Source organism: Rhinoderma darwinii, chromosome 2, assembly GCF_050947455.1.
Source record: "Rhinoderma darwinii isolate aRhiDar2 chromosome 2, aRhiDar2.hap1, whole genome shotgun sequence".
Lineage (NCBI taxonomy): Eukaryota > Metazoa > Chordata > Amphibia > Anura > Rhinodermatidae > Rhinoderma > Rhinoderma darwinii.
This window is the reverse complement of record NC_134688.1, coordinates 47,567,158-47,580,678: the sequence shown is the minus strand read 5'-3', so window position 1 is coordinate 47,580,678 and position 13,521 is coordinate 47,567,158. Positions and strand designations below refer to the sequence as shown.

Genomic DNA, 13,521 nt, shown 5'->3' with positions numbered 1-13,521 from the left:
TGGTGAGACCACGCCATTAAGTCCGTGTTCCTTTATGACGATAACCCTTCCGTGAAGTGACTGCCATGATCAATGTATAATAAATATTTTTTGTATTGGTAAAAAGTCAGAAATAGCGATCTTTACTTTTTCCACAGCTTTGTTATGTTAATGGTCACATTTATTCATTATTTTATCATGTCTGCATGAGTCTGGTGTTTGTGGTATATGAGTACATTCGTCTGCGTCAATGTTACGCAGTGTAAAAGTCTTTTTTTTTTAATTTCCTTGCAGAAAAAAGTGAACCAATTCTGCAGCACGATCTGCTGTGAGGACTATAAAAAACTGCACTGCATCGTAACCTTCTGCGAATACTGTCAGGAAGAGAAAACCCTGCACGACACCATGAAATTCTCTGGTGTCAAGAAACCGTTCTGCAGTGAAGGTTTGTTACATTATGGAAATCAAATAGAAGAATTAGATTCTGCACATTTGTGTTTAGATAAAGTAGTAGTAGTAGTAGTAGTAGTGCATCTCCCTACAAACAGAATACAGTCCCCCCCTCCCAAGTGCATTGTCCCTTTACTTTCCTTGTTATACAGTCCGTCCCCCCTCCCAGGTGCATTGTCCCTTTACTTTCCTTGTTATACAGTCCGTCCCCCCTCCCAGGTGCATTGTCCCTTTACTTTCCTTGTTATACAGTCCGTCCCCCCTCCCAGGTGCATTGTCCCTTTACTTTCCTTGTTATACAGTCCGTCCCCCCTCCCAGGTGCATTGTCCCTTTAATTTCCTTGTTATACAGTCCGTCCCCCCTCCCAGGTGCATTGTCCCTTTACTTTCCTTGTTATACAGTCCGTCCCCCCTCCCAGGTGCATTGTCCCTTTACTTTCCTTGTTATACAGTCCGTCCCCCCTCCCAGGTGCATTTTTCCCTTTACTTTCCTTGTTACCCACTTCCGAATAGTGTACACTACAAAGTTTAATAAAGCTTCCCGTAGGCTCATAGATTTTTCCTGTAAGATATTGGATTGGAAAGGCAATGATTGGTATAATGATGGATATCTTAAGGCTTGCCTTCTTTGCAGGTTGTAAGCTGCTCTACAAACAGGACTTTGCAAAGCGGCTGGGATTGAAATGTGTGACCTGCAACTACTGCTTTCAGATGTGCAGGAGAGGAGCAACTAAAGAATTTGACGGCAAAATAAGAGATTTCTGCAGCGAGGATTGTAGTAAAAAGTTTCACGATTGGTATTACAAGGTAACTTCAGCTGCCTGAGACCAAGATCTACATTAGCTGTAAATGAGTCCTAAATCCAATGTGCAAATCTTATTCAATTTTTAAAAACAGAGCTACAAATTTTTATTCAAACGTTTTTGGGGGCCCTTCGTATTGGAGGTAAAGTAGAAGTAGAGGCAGATGTTTTTGTGGACGACTTGTTAGCCCTGCCACAGCCTCATGGCGGCCTAGACTGCAGTAGATTGCACAGGCCATCAATGTGTGATTGGGGGGGATAATGATGGGTGCGTTTCTGACCATTGCGCAGAACAATGAAAGTGTCCCGGTGCTCCTGCGAGTTTCGCAACCCCTTCAATGTTTATCCATCTCGATCAGACGTGAATGTTTTAAACTCTGAAAATGTTAATTCTATTAGTAAAGAACTAGTTCAGTAATCCTGTATCCGTTACTCTGCTAATATCATGAATAAGTAGCTACATAGTGCAGAGGTGCAATGCAACACAATGTCCACTGCTACATCATTATTTCTTTCCCCACAAGGTGAGAAGTGGAGGTTTCTTTATCAGCCGGCAGGGAAAGGTTGAGTCCCAAAATAATAGAAAATGACCAAGCGTTAGTTGTTTTAGTGATTTATTCTTCATTTTTCTAAATATATATATTCCTTTGATCTGGCAAATATCACTATGAATACCATATACTTTAAAGCCTGTGCTCCGCATTACATTTTACATAATGTCTCCCACAGCGACGATGCATCACAACTATGTACTGACCGAACTTCTTTTGATTTTTTTTGTATACTATACGGACTTATGACAGTGGTGGAAGTGCCCCAATTTTTAGCATACTACTATGTAGGGTGCTGCTTCAAATAAATATGTTATTTGTTTTAAACACAGTGGATTTCAAGGTGCTGCACAGTGTTTATTGGAAAAAAAAAAAAGAATTTTAGCTACATGTGCGTTTTCTTGAGTCCTGGTTGATGACGTGTCGAATTCCTCCCTGCAATAATTGGCTGATTAAGCTGGAATACCTGCTTCTAACTCTTGCGGTCGTTGTATATGTTCACAGCAGTTGAATGGTCTGTTTATATGTTTCAGGCAGCAAGATGTGACTGCTGTAGAACTCAAGGAACACTTAAGGAGAAAGTGCAGTGGCGAGGCGTTATAAAGAACTTCTGTGACCAGCACTGCTTACTGCGTTTTTACAGCCAGCAAAATGAGCCCAACATGTCAACTCAGAGGGGTCCGGAGAACATGCTTATTGGTATGTTCAACTTATTTACAGACCCACACTGGTCTGAATCCACCGCTTCTACACAATCGCGATTACCGTGTTTGTCATTGCTAATTGTCTTATCGATGAGAATGATTTCTCTGATACAAAACTCGTTTGTTTTTTTTGTCACGTTCGCATTTGGTCAGAAATGGGTCTGAACCAGCCCATAGCAGTACCCCACCTCCACCTTGCTGGTGTCTGAGTCGAGGTGGAGCTCTATGTTATGTCCGTTACTGATCCAGCCGCGGGCCCATCCATCTGGTCCGTCAAGAGTCGCTCTCATCTCATCAGTCCATAAAACCTTTGAAAACCGGCCTTCAGATTTTTCTTAGCCCAGTCTTGACATTTCAACTTGTGTCTTGTTCAGTGGTGGTCGGGTTTCAGGCTTCCTTACCTTCGTCTTGTCTCTGAGCACTGAAAACCTTGTACTGCTGGACACTCCAGGGAGGCTGCATTTCTGGGATATGACCGCAATTGAGGATAATGTGTTCCTGGTCGCTTCACCTTTGATTCTTCTCAAATCTTTGACAGTTAGTTAGCATTTTTTTTCCTCAACCCGTTTCTTGCGACCCTGTTGACTATTTGCAACAAAACGTTTGATGGTTCTACGATCACACCCCAATATCTTAGCGTTTTCAAGAGTGCTGCATCCCTCTGAAAGACTTAACGATATTTGACTTTTCAGAGTCTGTTAAATCTCTCTTTTGACCCAATTTGCCAGAGGAAAACAAGCTGCCTAATCATTCTGCACATCTTGATATAGGGTCTCCTTAGGCCGCACCCACCCCCTCATTACACAAATACACATCACCTCATATGCTTCATCCAATAAGCAGTCAAGTTTATACAGCTTAGAGTTAGAAAATATACATAAAAATTATGATTTGGTCCAAATACTCGCCTAATAATTGTGCACACCGTGTATTCCAGATGGTTCACATCACCTAAAATCAGTCCTTTACTTGTGAGGTGATGTGCCATCACTGGAGGGTTCTCGTTCTTACCTTGGTATATATCCTGTAAAATTGGGCAGTTTTGTGATTATTTCACATCTAAGTTGACAATGTTTCCAAATTTGGCTACATGGTTGTATTTATCAGCATATTGTTAAGGTTTATTGATGTGTAGTATTTAGTATAAATTCTTTCTAAATATTCCATAAATCATCGGTGTGATTTTCTGGGACTCTTTCTGACTAATATAAGCTTCTTTACAGACCAAGGTGTTCAAGTTTCACGGCCAAGAACTACGGTAATTACGATTAAACTTTTTTTTTTATTTTGCACGTTTTATTGAAGTTTTATGTGGCAACTGCTCTTCAGATGTTTTGGTATATATGTATTTTTTTGAAAAAAAATTACTTTTTTTTCTATTTCAGGGTTCAAATTCTTCCTGTTCTCCTGCCGCACCGAAGGACATGAAGAATAAGGCTGTGCTGTGCAAACCATTGTCAGTGACCAAGGCCACCTTCTGTAAACCTCATATGCAGACTAAGTCTTGCCAGACAGGTATTGTGAAATATGTAATTTTTGTAACTAAATTTTACTAAGGGTCATATTATACACAAGGCGATTCGTTACGTCTGACTTGACATTGTATATTAATATTTTAACATATGTTGTAGGATTTCCCTAGCCACCGTTAGTGATTTTAATTAGCGTGAACCATGCACTTGGCATTACTGTGTGTACAGACCCTGTATGGCTTCACTAGCAGTCACAACGGGTTGGAGTTATGCACGTAGACTCTTTGTGCTCCCATTTGGTGGCTCTATGTGGCACCAAAGCAATAAATCTAGGGAAGAATACCTCTAAAATCCAATATCCTATGAATCCATGGTAAAACAAAAAACACTGTGTGCCGTATTATTGTTCTTTAAAAAAAACGGATCTGTAAGTATTTGTGCGCGAGGCCTATCCAGGCGCACGCACATATTCGTCTTGGTGTAGGCTATAAATGCCCAATTAGGGTTGCAGGATGCATTGAAATATTGATAATTTTTTGATGCCGTGCATCCTCAAACGGTTCAGTACCATTCATGTATTTAGATACTAAGCTGTGCGGCCGAACAGCTTAGTGTTGTAACACATGAATATAGTCAGAGCAGGGCTGTGGCTGTGTAATACAGCTATTGCCCAGCTCCTGACAAAAAGCGTGCGTGGTCAGCATGAGGTGATGCGACCCATGCTGCGCTGATGAGCGCTCATTAGTGCATCGCCAGCCACATCACCTCATGCTGACCGCACGCGCACACTTGTTAGGAGCGGGGCCATGGCTGCATTACACAGCCGCAGCCCCATTCTAATGGCGGCGATCAGAGAAACCTGATCTCCACCGCTATTCCCTTGAATGCTGCGATCAATGCTGACCGCAGCATTCAAAAGGAAAACGAGAAGGGGTGCCCCTTGGATCGTGTCACAGTGAATGCCTGTGACGCGATCGAGGGACATACCATATATGGGCAGACAGCCCAGGGTCCATTGAAGGACCCCAGGGCTGTCCTCCCATATTTCCTGTTGTTAGGGCATACTTGGGTATGTCCTAACAACTGCTTGTGTACTATCCGTACACGGGCTAATGTACTGGCATATAGATAGGTATGTGCCAGTACATTAAAGTTTAAAAATAAAAAAGTAATGTTACATTTAAAAAAAAAAAAAAAAGTGTAAATAAATACACACACATTAGTTACAATAAACATTAAAATAAAAGTCTGAATACATAAAATATACACGTATTCCATATAGTAATAACCTGCGCAACAAATTTATAGCGTCCTTTATTATGTGTACGCTGTAAAAATTATAAAATAAAATGCTTTCTTTCACTTATTTATGTGAGGCCGAGGTGTTATGAATTTAGTACCTCCATGTGCCTCACATTAATAGTAATTAACCCCGTCATGTACCTCACACATTAACCCAATGTTGTCCATTAAGACTTAGGAACATGATGGGGTTAACTACTATTAATGTGAGGCACATGAAAGTTCAAAATTCATCACACCACGCGCCTCACATCAGAAAATGGAAGAACTTTTCATTTTTTATTAGTGTTGGCAAAGTATCGTTTTGGTATTGGGAATCGCAATACTACACAAAGCATCGGTATTGAAGTACAAATTCTGGTATCGTGACAACCCTACGCCCAATATTAAGTACTTGCACTGGTAGGCTTTTTTCCTGTGTAGTGTAATAAACTTAAAGAGGCTCTGTCACCAGATTTTGCAACCCCTATCTGCTATTGCAGCAGATCGGCGCTGCAATGTAGAGAACAGTAACGTTTTTATTTTTTAAAAACTAGCATTTTTGGCCAAGTTATGACCATTTTCGTATTTATGCAAATGAGGCTTGCAAAAGTCCAAGTGGGTGTGTTTAAAAGTAAAAGTACAACTGGGCGTGTATTATGTGCGTACATCGGGGCGTGTTTACTACTTTTACTAGCTGGGCGTTGTGCATAGAAGTATCATCCACTTCTCTTCAGAACGCCCAGCTTCTGGCAGTGCAGACACAGCCGTGTTCTCAAGAGATCACGCTGTGTCGTCACTCACAGGTCCTGCATCGTGTCGGACGAGCGAGGACACATCGGCACCAGAGGCTACAGATGATTCTGCAGCAGCATCGGCGTTTGCAGGTAAGTCGATGTAGCTACTTACCTGCAAACGCTGATGCTGCTGCAGAATCAACTGTAGCCTCTGGTGCCGACACGATGCAGGACCTGTGAGTGACATCACAGTGCTGCACTGCCAGAAGCTGGGCGTTCTGAAGAGAAGTGGATGATACTTCTCGTCAGAAAGCCCAGCTAGTAAAAGTAATAAACACGCCCCGATGTACGCACATAATACACGCCCACTTGTACTTTTACTTTTCAACACGCCCAGTTGGACTTTTGCAAGCCTCATTTGCATAAATACGAAAATGGTCATAACTTGGCCAAAAATGCTCGTTTTTTAAAAATAAAAACGTTACTGTAATCTACATTGCAGCGCCGATCTGCTGCAATAGCAGATAGGGGTTGCAAAATGTGGTGACAGAGCCTCTTTAAGGCTTTTTCATTATTTTATTTTTTGTTTTTTTTTATACATAGAGGAAGACTCAAATACAAAGTATGTTCCAGTGCCTATTCCTGTACCTGTATATATCCCGGTGCCTATGAATCTCTACAGTCAAATAGTACCGGCTCCAGCTCCGTTACCTTTTCCAGTAAGTAATGGGATGCAGATTAGGTCATGTGGCACTTCACAAATGTCTGGTATATTCTATGATGGAATTTATAAATGCAGATGAGATCTGTTTCCTATACATATCAAGTGTAATGTGCTTGAAGAACGGATTGTTCTCGTCTTTCCAGGATTTCATCTATTATCAACTTTTTAAAAGTTTAATCTGGGAGATTGCAACTTTGTCACAGCATTGGTACACATCAGGAGAGTTCTCTTAGTAGGTAATATAAAGTGTGGCCTACAGGAGAAATCACATTAACTATGTTGCTGATTGATAATCCACAATGTTATACATGATACTTGATACATGTGATACCTGATGTTTATCACAGGTCCCAGTCCCATTTCTGGTGCCAGCTGATTTGGACAAAATAAATGAACTCTATGAAGAGCTTTTTCCTGAAGATGTGGAATTAAAGGTCGAAGATGTTTTAAAGACTGAACAAGTGAAAGGGGAAGAAACCGATGATTCCATATCACTAATAGAAGATATTCAGGAGGATCATAAGATAAAGGATGAAAACCCACTGGACTGTGAAGTGTTAAAGGAAGAAGAGTGGCATGAAGTAATTAAAGATGAAGACGAAAAACTGGAGAAAGATTCTTTGAAAGAAGAAAAGGAAGACGACCTAGAAGAGGAGGAAATTAAAGAGGATTTTCGGTTGAATGATAGTCCTTTGCAGTGTGTGGAATCTGGGGTGCTGGACACAACGGCTGCTGAAGATCAGGCCTTGTGTGACACAGGTATGTCCTCATGGCTCACCTTTTACATTTTTGGTGAAGTTGTTTTTTATATAATAAATTCTGAAATCCTTTTTATTTATTTTCTTTCAGATGAAGACCGCTTACATAAAGAGGTTTCTACAAACTGTACCACAGAGAGTCCAGTGCCAGAATTGCCATGTGAGCCAGAACATGATCTTGAAATTGACTTCCCAAGGGGTAAGGTGGAATTTCACGTATGTGATACTTATTTAGGCATTGTCTTGCAATTCCTAATGTCATCCAACACCGACTTTCACCAGTTGCTTGTTGTAAGATGAAATTTGGCCATATATGAAAAAAACGTATATCCTGTAGGTTGTAATGATTCCAGTCTCCTGAATCCCGGCATCCATGTCTGTAGAGCTGATTTTGTGCTTTTCCTGTACTTGAAACTAATTTAACCAAATGCAAATGTTTTTATTTATCCCTCTTATTTATAAATAATTATAGGACTTGTCAACTACTTGTTTGATAAAAATAAAAACCTCTACAGTGCCCACTTAGGCTGTATGAACACCTCCGTCGGCTGTTGTCAGCCACTAATGACTGTTCTGTGAAACTCGGACCGCACATGGATGGCTTCCGTGTGCAGTCCGTTGTTTCATAGACCAAATCAATGAAAAGGCCGAGACTGTTTAGTCAAAAATGGGACAGGAGTTGGACTTGTCCTATTTTTGACGGAGCGGCCGCACTGTTCTGTTAAAACAACGGAAGAGTGCATGGCCTCATAGAAATGAATGAGTCAGGGTGCGATCAGTTACAATGGATAGCACCCTGGCGAAAAACACTGAAGTGGGCATGAGGCCTAACCATAGTGCCAAGGCATGTAAACATTAAAGCCTCCCCCTTCATTGTCTGTGCAATGTAAAGGTGAGAAGCAGTTGAAAGCCCTCTTATTCTTGAATTAGGGGGCTAAGCAGAAAAAAAATGCTCATACAGAGATTGCGATGAGTGAGACCATCTCTCAGGACGTGTAGATCTGTAGCATCTAAAGCACTAACTATATTACAGTTTGTATTTGGTGATCTCTAATAGTTTTTCTTTTTGCAGCCGCTGAGGAATTTGATACAGAAAACGAGTTTCTTTTGCCCCCTGTATTTGAAGAGGAGTATGAGGATCAACCCAAACCTAAAGCATTGAAAAAGGTACTTTTAGTGCGTAAAACTGAGGTGATAACATGTTCTTCCGTGGTTATTTAGAATACGTGCTACAAGTCCTCATATTCTTCTCTCATTGGTAGTTGGGGTACCATCACCATGGGTATAGGCTCTTGCCACTAGGAGGCTGACACTAGGATAATGATTAGAGTGTTCGCTCTGCTCCGTCAAGCCATACCCTTCCCACAAACACGGAGCTAATCCGTTTTAACCTAGTGTGTGTAGGAGGCATACACTACCTGCTTCTCAAGTCTGCTGCACTTTCTACTTAGATTTTTCTTTCCCCTTTTAGATTCAGGATGGATTGTCCGCTAGGGTCGACATCCTACTCAACCCCCTGAGAGTGCCAGGAAACCAGGCAGTCCTCTGCACTGAACTTCCTCAAGTGTCGGTCACCTAGCTCCCTTTTCTGCTCCTGTAGGGAGTATTCCAGGACCCCCACTATATGTGAGAGGGTATAGAAGAGGTGACCCTGCCAGCACACGAAGATGCCGAATGGGGAGTATGACCCACTATAGTTGCGGTCGCTGTAACATAAAATTCCCAAGCGGTCAGCCTACTTCATTATGAACCGAGCACTTGTAACCCAGGGTCTCCCAGGATAACGATGAGACCAATGGGAAGGTATCAACAAAAAAGCCATGAGGCATATATACTTCAAAAATGCTTTATTACAAATGTCAGGCTGGAAAAACGCCCACAATATAAAAGGCACACATACACAAGACAAGTAAAAATGGTAACCCAAAGAGGTAGATTTAGATATCTCACACACATCAGTATATACATATGGAAGTAAGTACAATGTAAAGAACCTGGCACAAATAAGGGAAAAACATATATGATAAAAGTGGAATTTACAAAATATCCTGCACAATCTACATAGGACCTATATTGCATAAATAGCTAGCCACAAATGAAAGGGGAGGCATAAGGGAAAAACCGGATACTGACCCATAGGTGTGTGTGTGATGTCAAAACGACCTTCCCCTCCAAACACTCCCTCGTAGTATGTGCCGCCCTGCCTCTCCAGCTCGTCGTCTTGTTCTTTTATAGCATCCCCTTAGGACCAGTGATGGGAAAGCTGCGTCTCTGCAAAAAGAGTCTCTCACCTGGGGAGTCCTCAGTCTGAATCACAGTAAGAGCAAGATACTAAAATGGCAGTTGCTATGCAGGACTTGATTAGCTCTGTCAGGGACACCTTACATGTTAAGTATTACTCCCGCTCATAGGGAGAGGGGTTTTTCTGCCTTCACTGGCTCAGCCTTTAGTCTTCGAATAAAATAGCGAGTTTGAGGATCTCCCCTCTAAGGAATAGAAGCAGCCTGACCGGCGCTTAGCTGTCTGGGCTGTTTCTCCTTTGGTGGATCCGCCTGTGTCTAGGCTGTTCAAAAGCACATGTATAACATTTAAAGTAGCCCTCTTGCTGGGGTGGTTATTATAAGTACTGAACACCTACAATAGACCACAAGGAATACAAATGTCAAGAAATATATTTGAAATAAAACATATACAAATTTCTAAATCTAGGGAACAATAAATGACCGTAATACAGTGAGTTAAAATAATGGAGAAAGAGGGGGCATAAGATGACAAGCCCCAAATACACAGAATTCACCTCCAAGCTCAAAACACACACAAACTCTGAACTTGACCGAACAGAGTATAATATACAATATGATAATGACTATGCAGTGTATCAAAAGGGAGTAACAGGGTAGGTACCAATATTACATCTAAGAATGCCTAAAGGATTTCCTCTGTGAGGTCGCAGGATGTCCGCACATGCTTATAGGTAAAAACCATACTCAAGGGAGAAAAATATAAGACTCACAAAGGAAAGTACCTAGCTAAAATATATTACCTACCCATATAAATGGCCTATATAGTAAAACAAACCAAGTAGGACAAAGACCAGCGGCTTACTCTTAGATATATTCGTTTGTGGAAAAAAGCAAGGAGGACAAACACCTCGACGTGCGTTTCGCTAGACCACTAGCTTCGTCAGGATTTTATGTCCAAGAGCACCACTCTACTGATGTCAGATGTGGCATCTCGTAGCGATGGTCTTGAAAAGAGATTGGACTCTAGCAAAGTCTGCTTTTGTCCTGACAAGTTCTACCCTGCGCTCAGCATTCGCCTGATCCTAGGTCAGTAAAGCTTGCTTCATCTTGGCTAAACAACTTCACCAGAGCATAATTGAAGGAGCTCCACAGGAGGACCTGACCGATCTGGTTTCCCCAATCATCCATGCTTCCAAGTTCTTATTCGAGACCTCCCTTGAGTTGGCCCATTTCGCTGCCATAGCATTGGCTAATTCGGCTTGCAATACGCTCATATGCTCAGTGGCTGATCCTGCTTCTAAGAAAATTCTGGTTAAGTGTCTGTATGATCTCTGAGGCCACTGACGGCAAGAGTTCTCTCCTGCCTCAGAACCGTTCTTGATGCCAACAGCCTTCCCAAAGTCCTCAGGGATTTCGTAACTTCCCCTCATGCATGTTGGAGAAGAGGACAAGGAAGGCCAGGATGCTCCAGTTTTCATTTTCTTCTGCATGCGGGTAATGGACTAGATGGTGTCACCCTTTGGTGCCATTCCCCTATTCTCAATTTCAGAGTCCTCTCCCAAGGGCAATCCTCGCACGCTTGAAAAAAAATCCCAGGATTCCATGGACAAGTTGACCGCCCTACCCCCCACGGGTACGTCAGGAGTTTCTCTGATGGGGGTTCTCCACAACCGTCTCTCAGTGCAGGTGCTTCCTGCCCCTTCAGTGGCTGGTCATCTCGCTGGTTAAGTCTCCCTGGCGGGCGGATGGTCGGAGGACTGCAGCTACAAATAAATCTCATGGAATTGAGAGCCATCTTTAACCAGTTAGTGACCGCCAATATGCCTTTTCACAGGGGCCACTAATGGGCTTTATTCTGATTCATAAGCCTTTTTACGGCGCTGCATCAGAATAAACAGAGCAGGGAACTGTCAAATCTCCCTGCTCTCAGCTGCCAGATGTAGCTGAGAGCTGGGGGCGTCCCTGCTCAAACATGCGAGATCGATATCCGTATCGATCTCACCCGTTTAACCCCTCAGATGCGGTGCTCATACAACCGCATCGGCGGATCTATATAAAAGTTATGGCTCTTCAAATATGGAGACACAAAAACATATAATTTTGAAAAAAAAGCGTTTTTACTGTGTAAAAGTAGTAAAACATACAAAATCTATACAAATTTGGTATCGTAGCAATCGTAACCACCCGCTGAATAAGTTATTGTGTTATTTATACCACACGGTAAACGACGTAGATTTAGGACGCGAAAAAGAGTGGCGAAATTTCAGGTTTTTTTCTCAACATGGTGCTATTAAAAAATACAACTTGTCCCGCAAAAAACAAGACCTTATACAGCTATGTCGACGCAAAAATAAAAAAGTTATAGCTCTTGGAATGCGACAGTGGAAAAACGTAAAAAGTACCTTGGTCATTGAGGTTTAAAATAGGCTGGTCATTAAGGGGTTAATGGCACTCTGCCATTAGATACCTCTTCTTCATGTTCGTCCAGACCGACAACTCCTCGTCGGTCGCTTATCTGAACAATTGTCGCAATGTGGTAGTCCTCTCGGATACACCACTGGGCGGAAAATCCCACTCCAGCCCTGTCAGGGGTTAATGTGCCCAGTGTAGACAACTGAACAGTAGAGGAGAAAAAAAACACAAAGCGGTAATATCTGATATTACATTTGCTTGTTTCAAATCCTCATTACTCAAGAAGGGTTTTACCAGTTGGCAGCGCCAGGGAAAATCTGTTTTGTTCCCCAAAACTTCTCAAATTACTACAGTGTATACAACTGGGCTGCAGACTTCCTATGTCGGGAAAAGCTTGATCCAGGGGAATGGTCGCTTCAATCTGAGATTTTCTTCCAGCTCCGCTAAAGGTGGGGTTATTCATCTCTTGCATTAATCACAAGGTTCCAGCCTATGTGGCCAGGGCTCTTGCTGTCGATAACCTATTCCAAGGAGTTACCAGGACATCTCTTGCCTCACCTTCCGCTACTGCCCAGAGCTCTTAAGCGGATCAAGGTGGAGGGCATTACAGCCAATCTGATAGCCCCAGACTGGCCTAACCGGGCCTGGTATGCTAACCTATTGAAACTACCTGCTCCATGACTCATTCCGCCACCACGTGACCACCTTTTCCAAGGTCGTCTGGTCCACCCTACTTTACCTAAACTTTGTTCAATGGACTGTCTGTAGAAGCGGAGGTTCTGAGATCCGGAGGTCTTTCTGAACTTGTTATTCAGGCGTCAAGACCCGGAACATTCAGTCGACCAAGGTGTACAACTGTACGTGGAAGGCTTATTTCCATTGGTGTGAGCAACATCGGTTCTGTTGCTGGGTGTGTTCCACCCCTAGGATTTTGTCATTTCTGCAGCCTGTTCTAGATTAGGGCCTGGGCTTTACTTTTCAAAAAGACCTAGGTCTCTGGTCTCTATTGTTGAGCAGCAAACACTGACTTCCTAGGTAAAGATGTTCTTGCAGGGGGTGACTCATGCCATCCCTCCTTTTTGGCATTACTCTGAGCCCTGCGGTCTCAATCTGGTACTGGACGCTCTCCGGTCCTTTTCCTTTGCGCCATTACGGGATTTCTTGCTCAGTTTTCTCTCCTCGACTGTTCTTCTTTCTTGTGGCCGTTACTTCCATCAGATGGGTTTTTGAACTGCTGGCACTATCCTGTAAGTTTCCATTCCTCGTGATCCACAGGGATAAGGGGGTGTTTTGTCCTGTCCCATCCTTTCTTCCGAAAGTGGTCTCTACTTTCCACATCAATGAGGACATTGTCATCCCTTCCTTCTGTCCCACCCGCAGATGCGTGTATTTCATTGCCTTGATGTGA

General features: G+C 42.6%; 1 protein-coding gene across 1 annotated transcript in view; it reads left to right on the top strand.

Moving 5' to 3' along the window:
- ZMYM2 (zinc finger MYM-type containing 2) overlaps positions 1-13,521 on the top strand; it is a 125,064-nt gene that overhangs the window by 95,219 nt on the left and 16,324 nt on the right. The window contains exons 9-17 of the mRNA XM_075851611.1: positions 274-424; positions 1,064-1,236; positions 2,316-2,481; positions 3,710-3,744; positions 3,872-4,001; positions 6,580-6,695; positions 7,048-7,459; positions 7,550-7,657; positions 8,531-8,625. Coding sequence (XP_075707726.1) covers positions 274-424; positions 1,064-1,236; positions 2,316-2,481; positions 3,710-3,744; positions 3,872-4,001; positions 6,580-6,695; positions 7,048-7,459; positions 7,550-7,657; positions 8,531-8,625 — 1,386 coding nt within the window. The remainder of the gene's footprint in view (positions 1-273; positions 425-1,063; positions 1,237-2,315; positions 2,482-3,709; positions 3,745-3,871; positions 4,002-6,579; positions 6,696-7,047; positions 7,460-7,549; positions 7,658-8,530; positions 8,626-13,521) is intronic.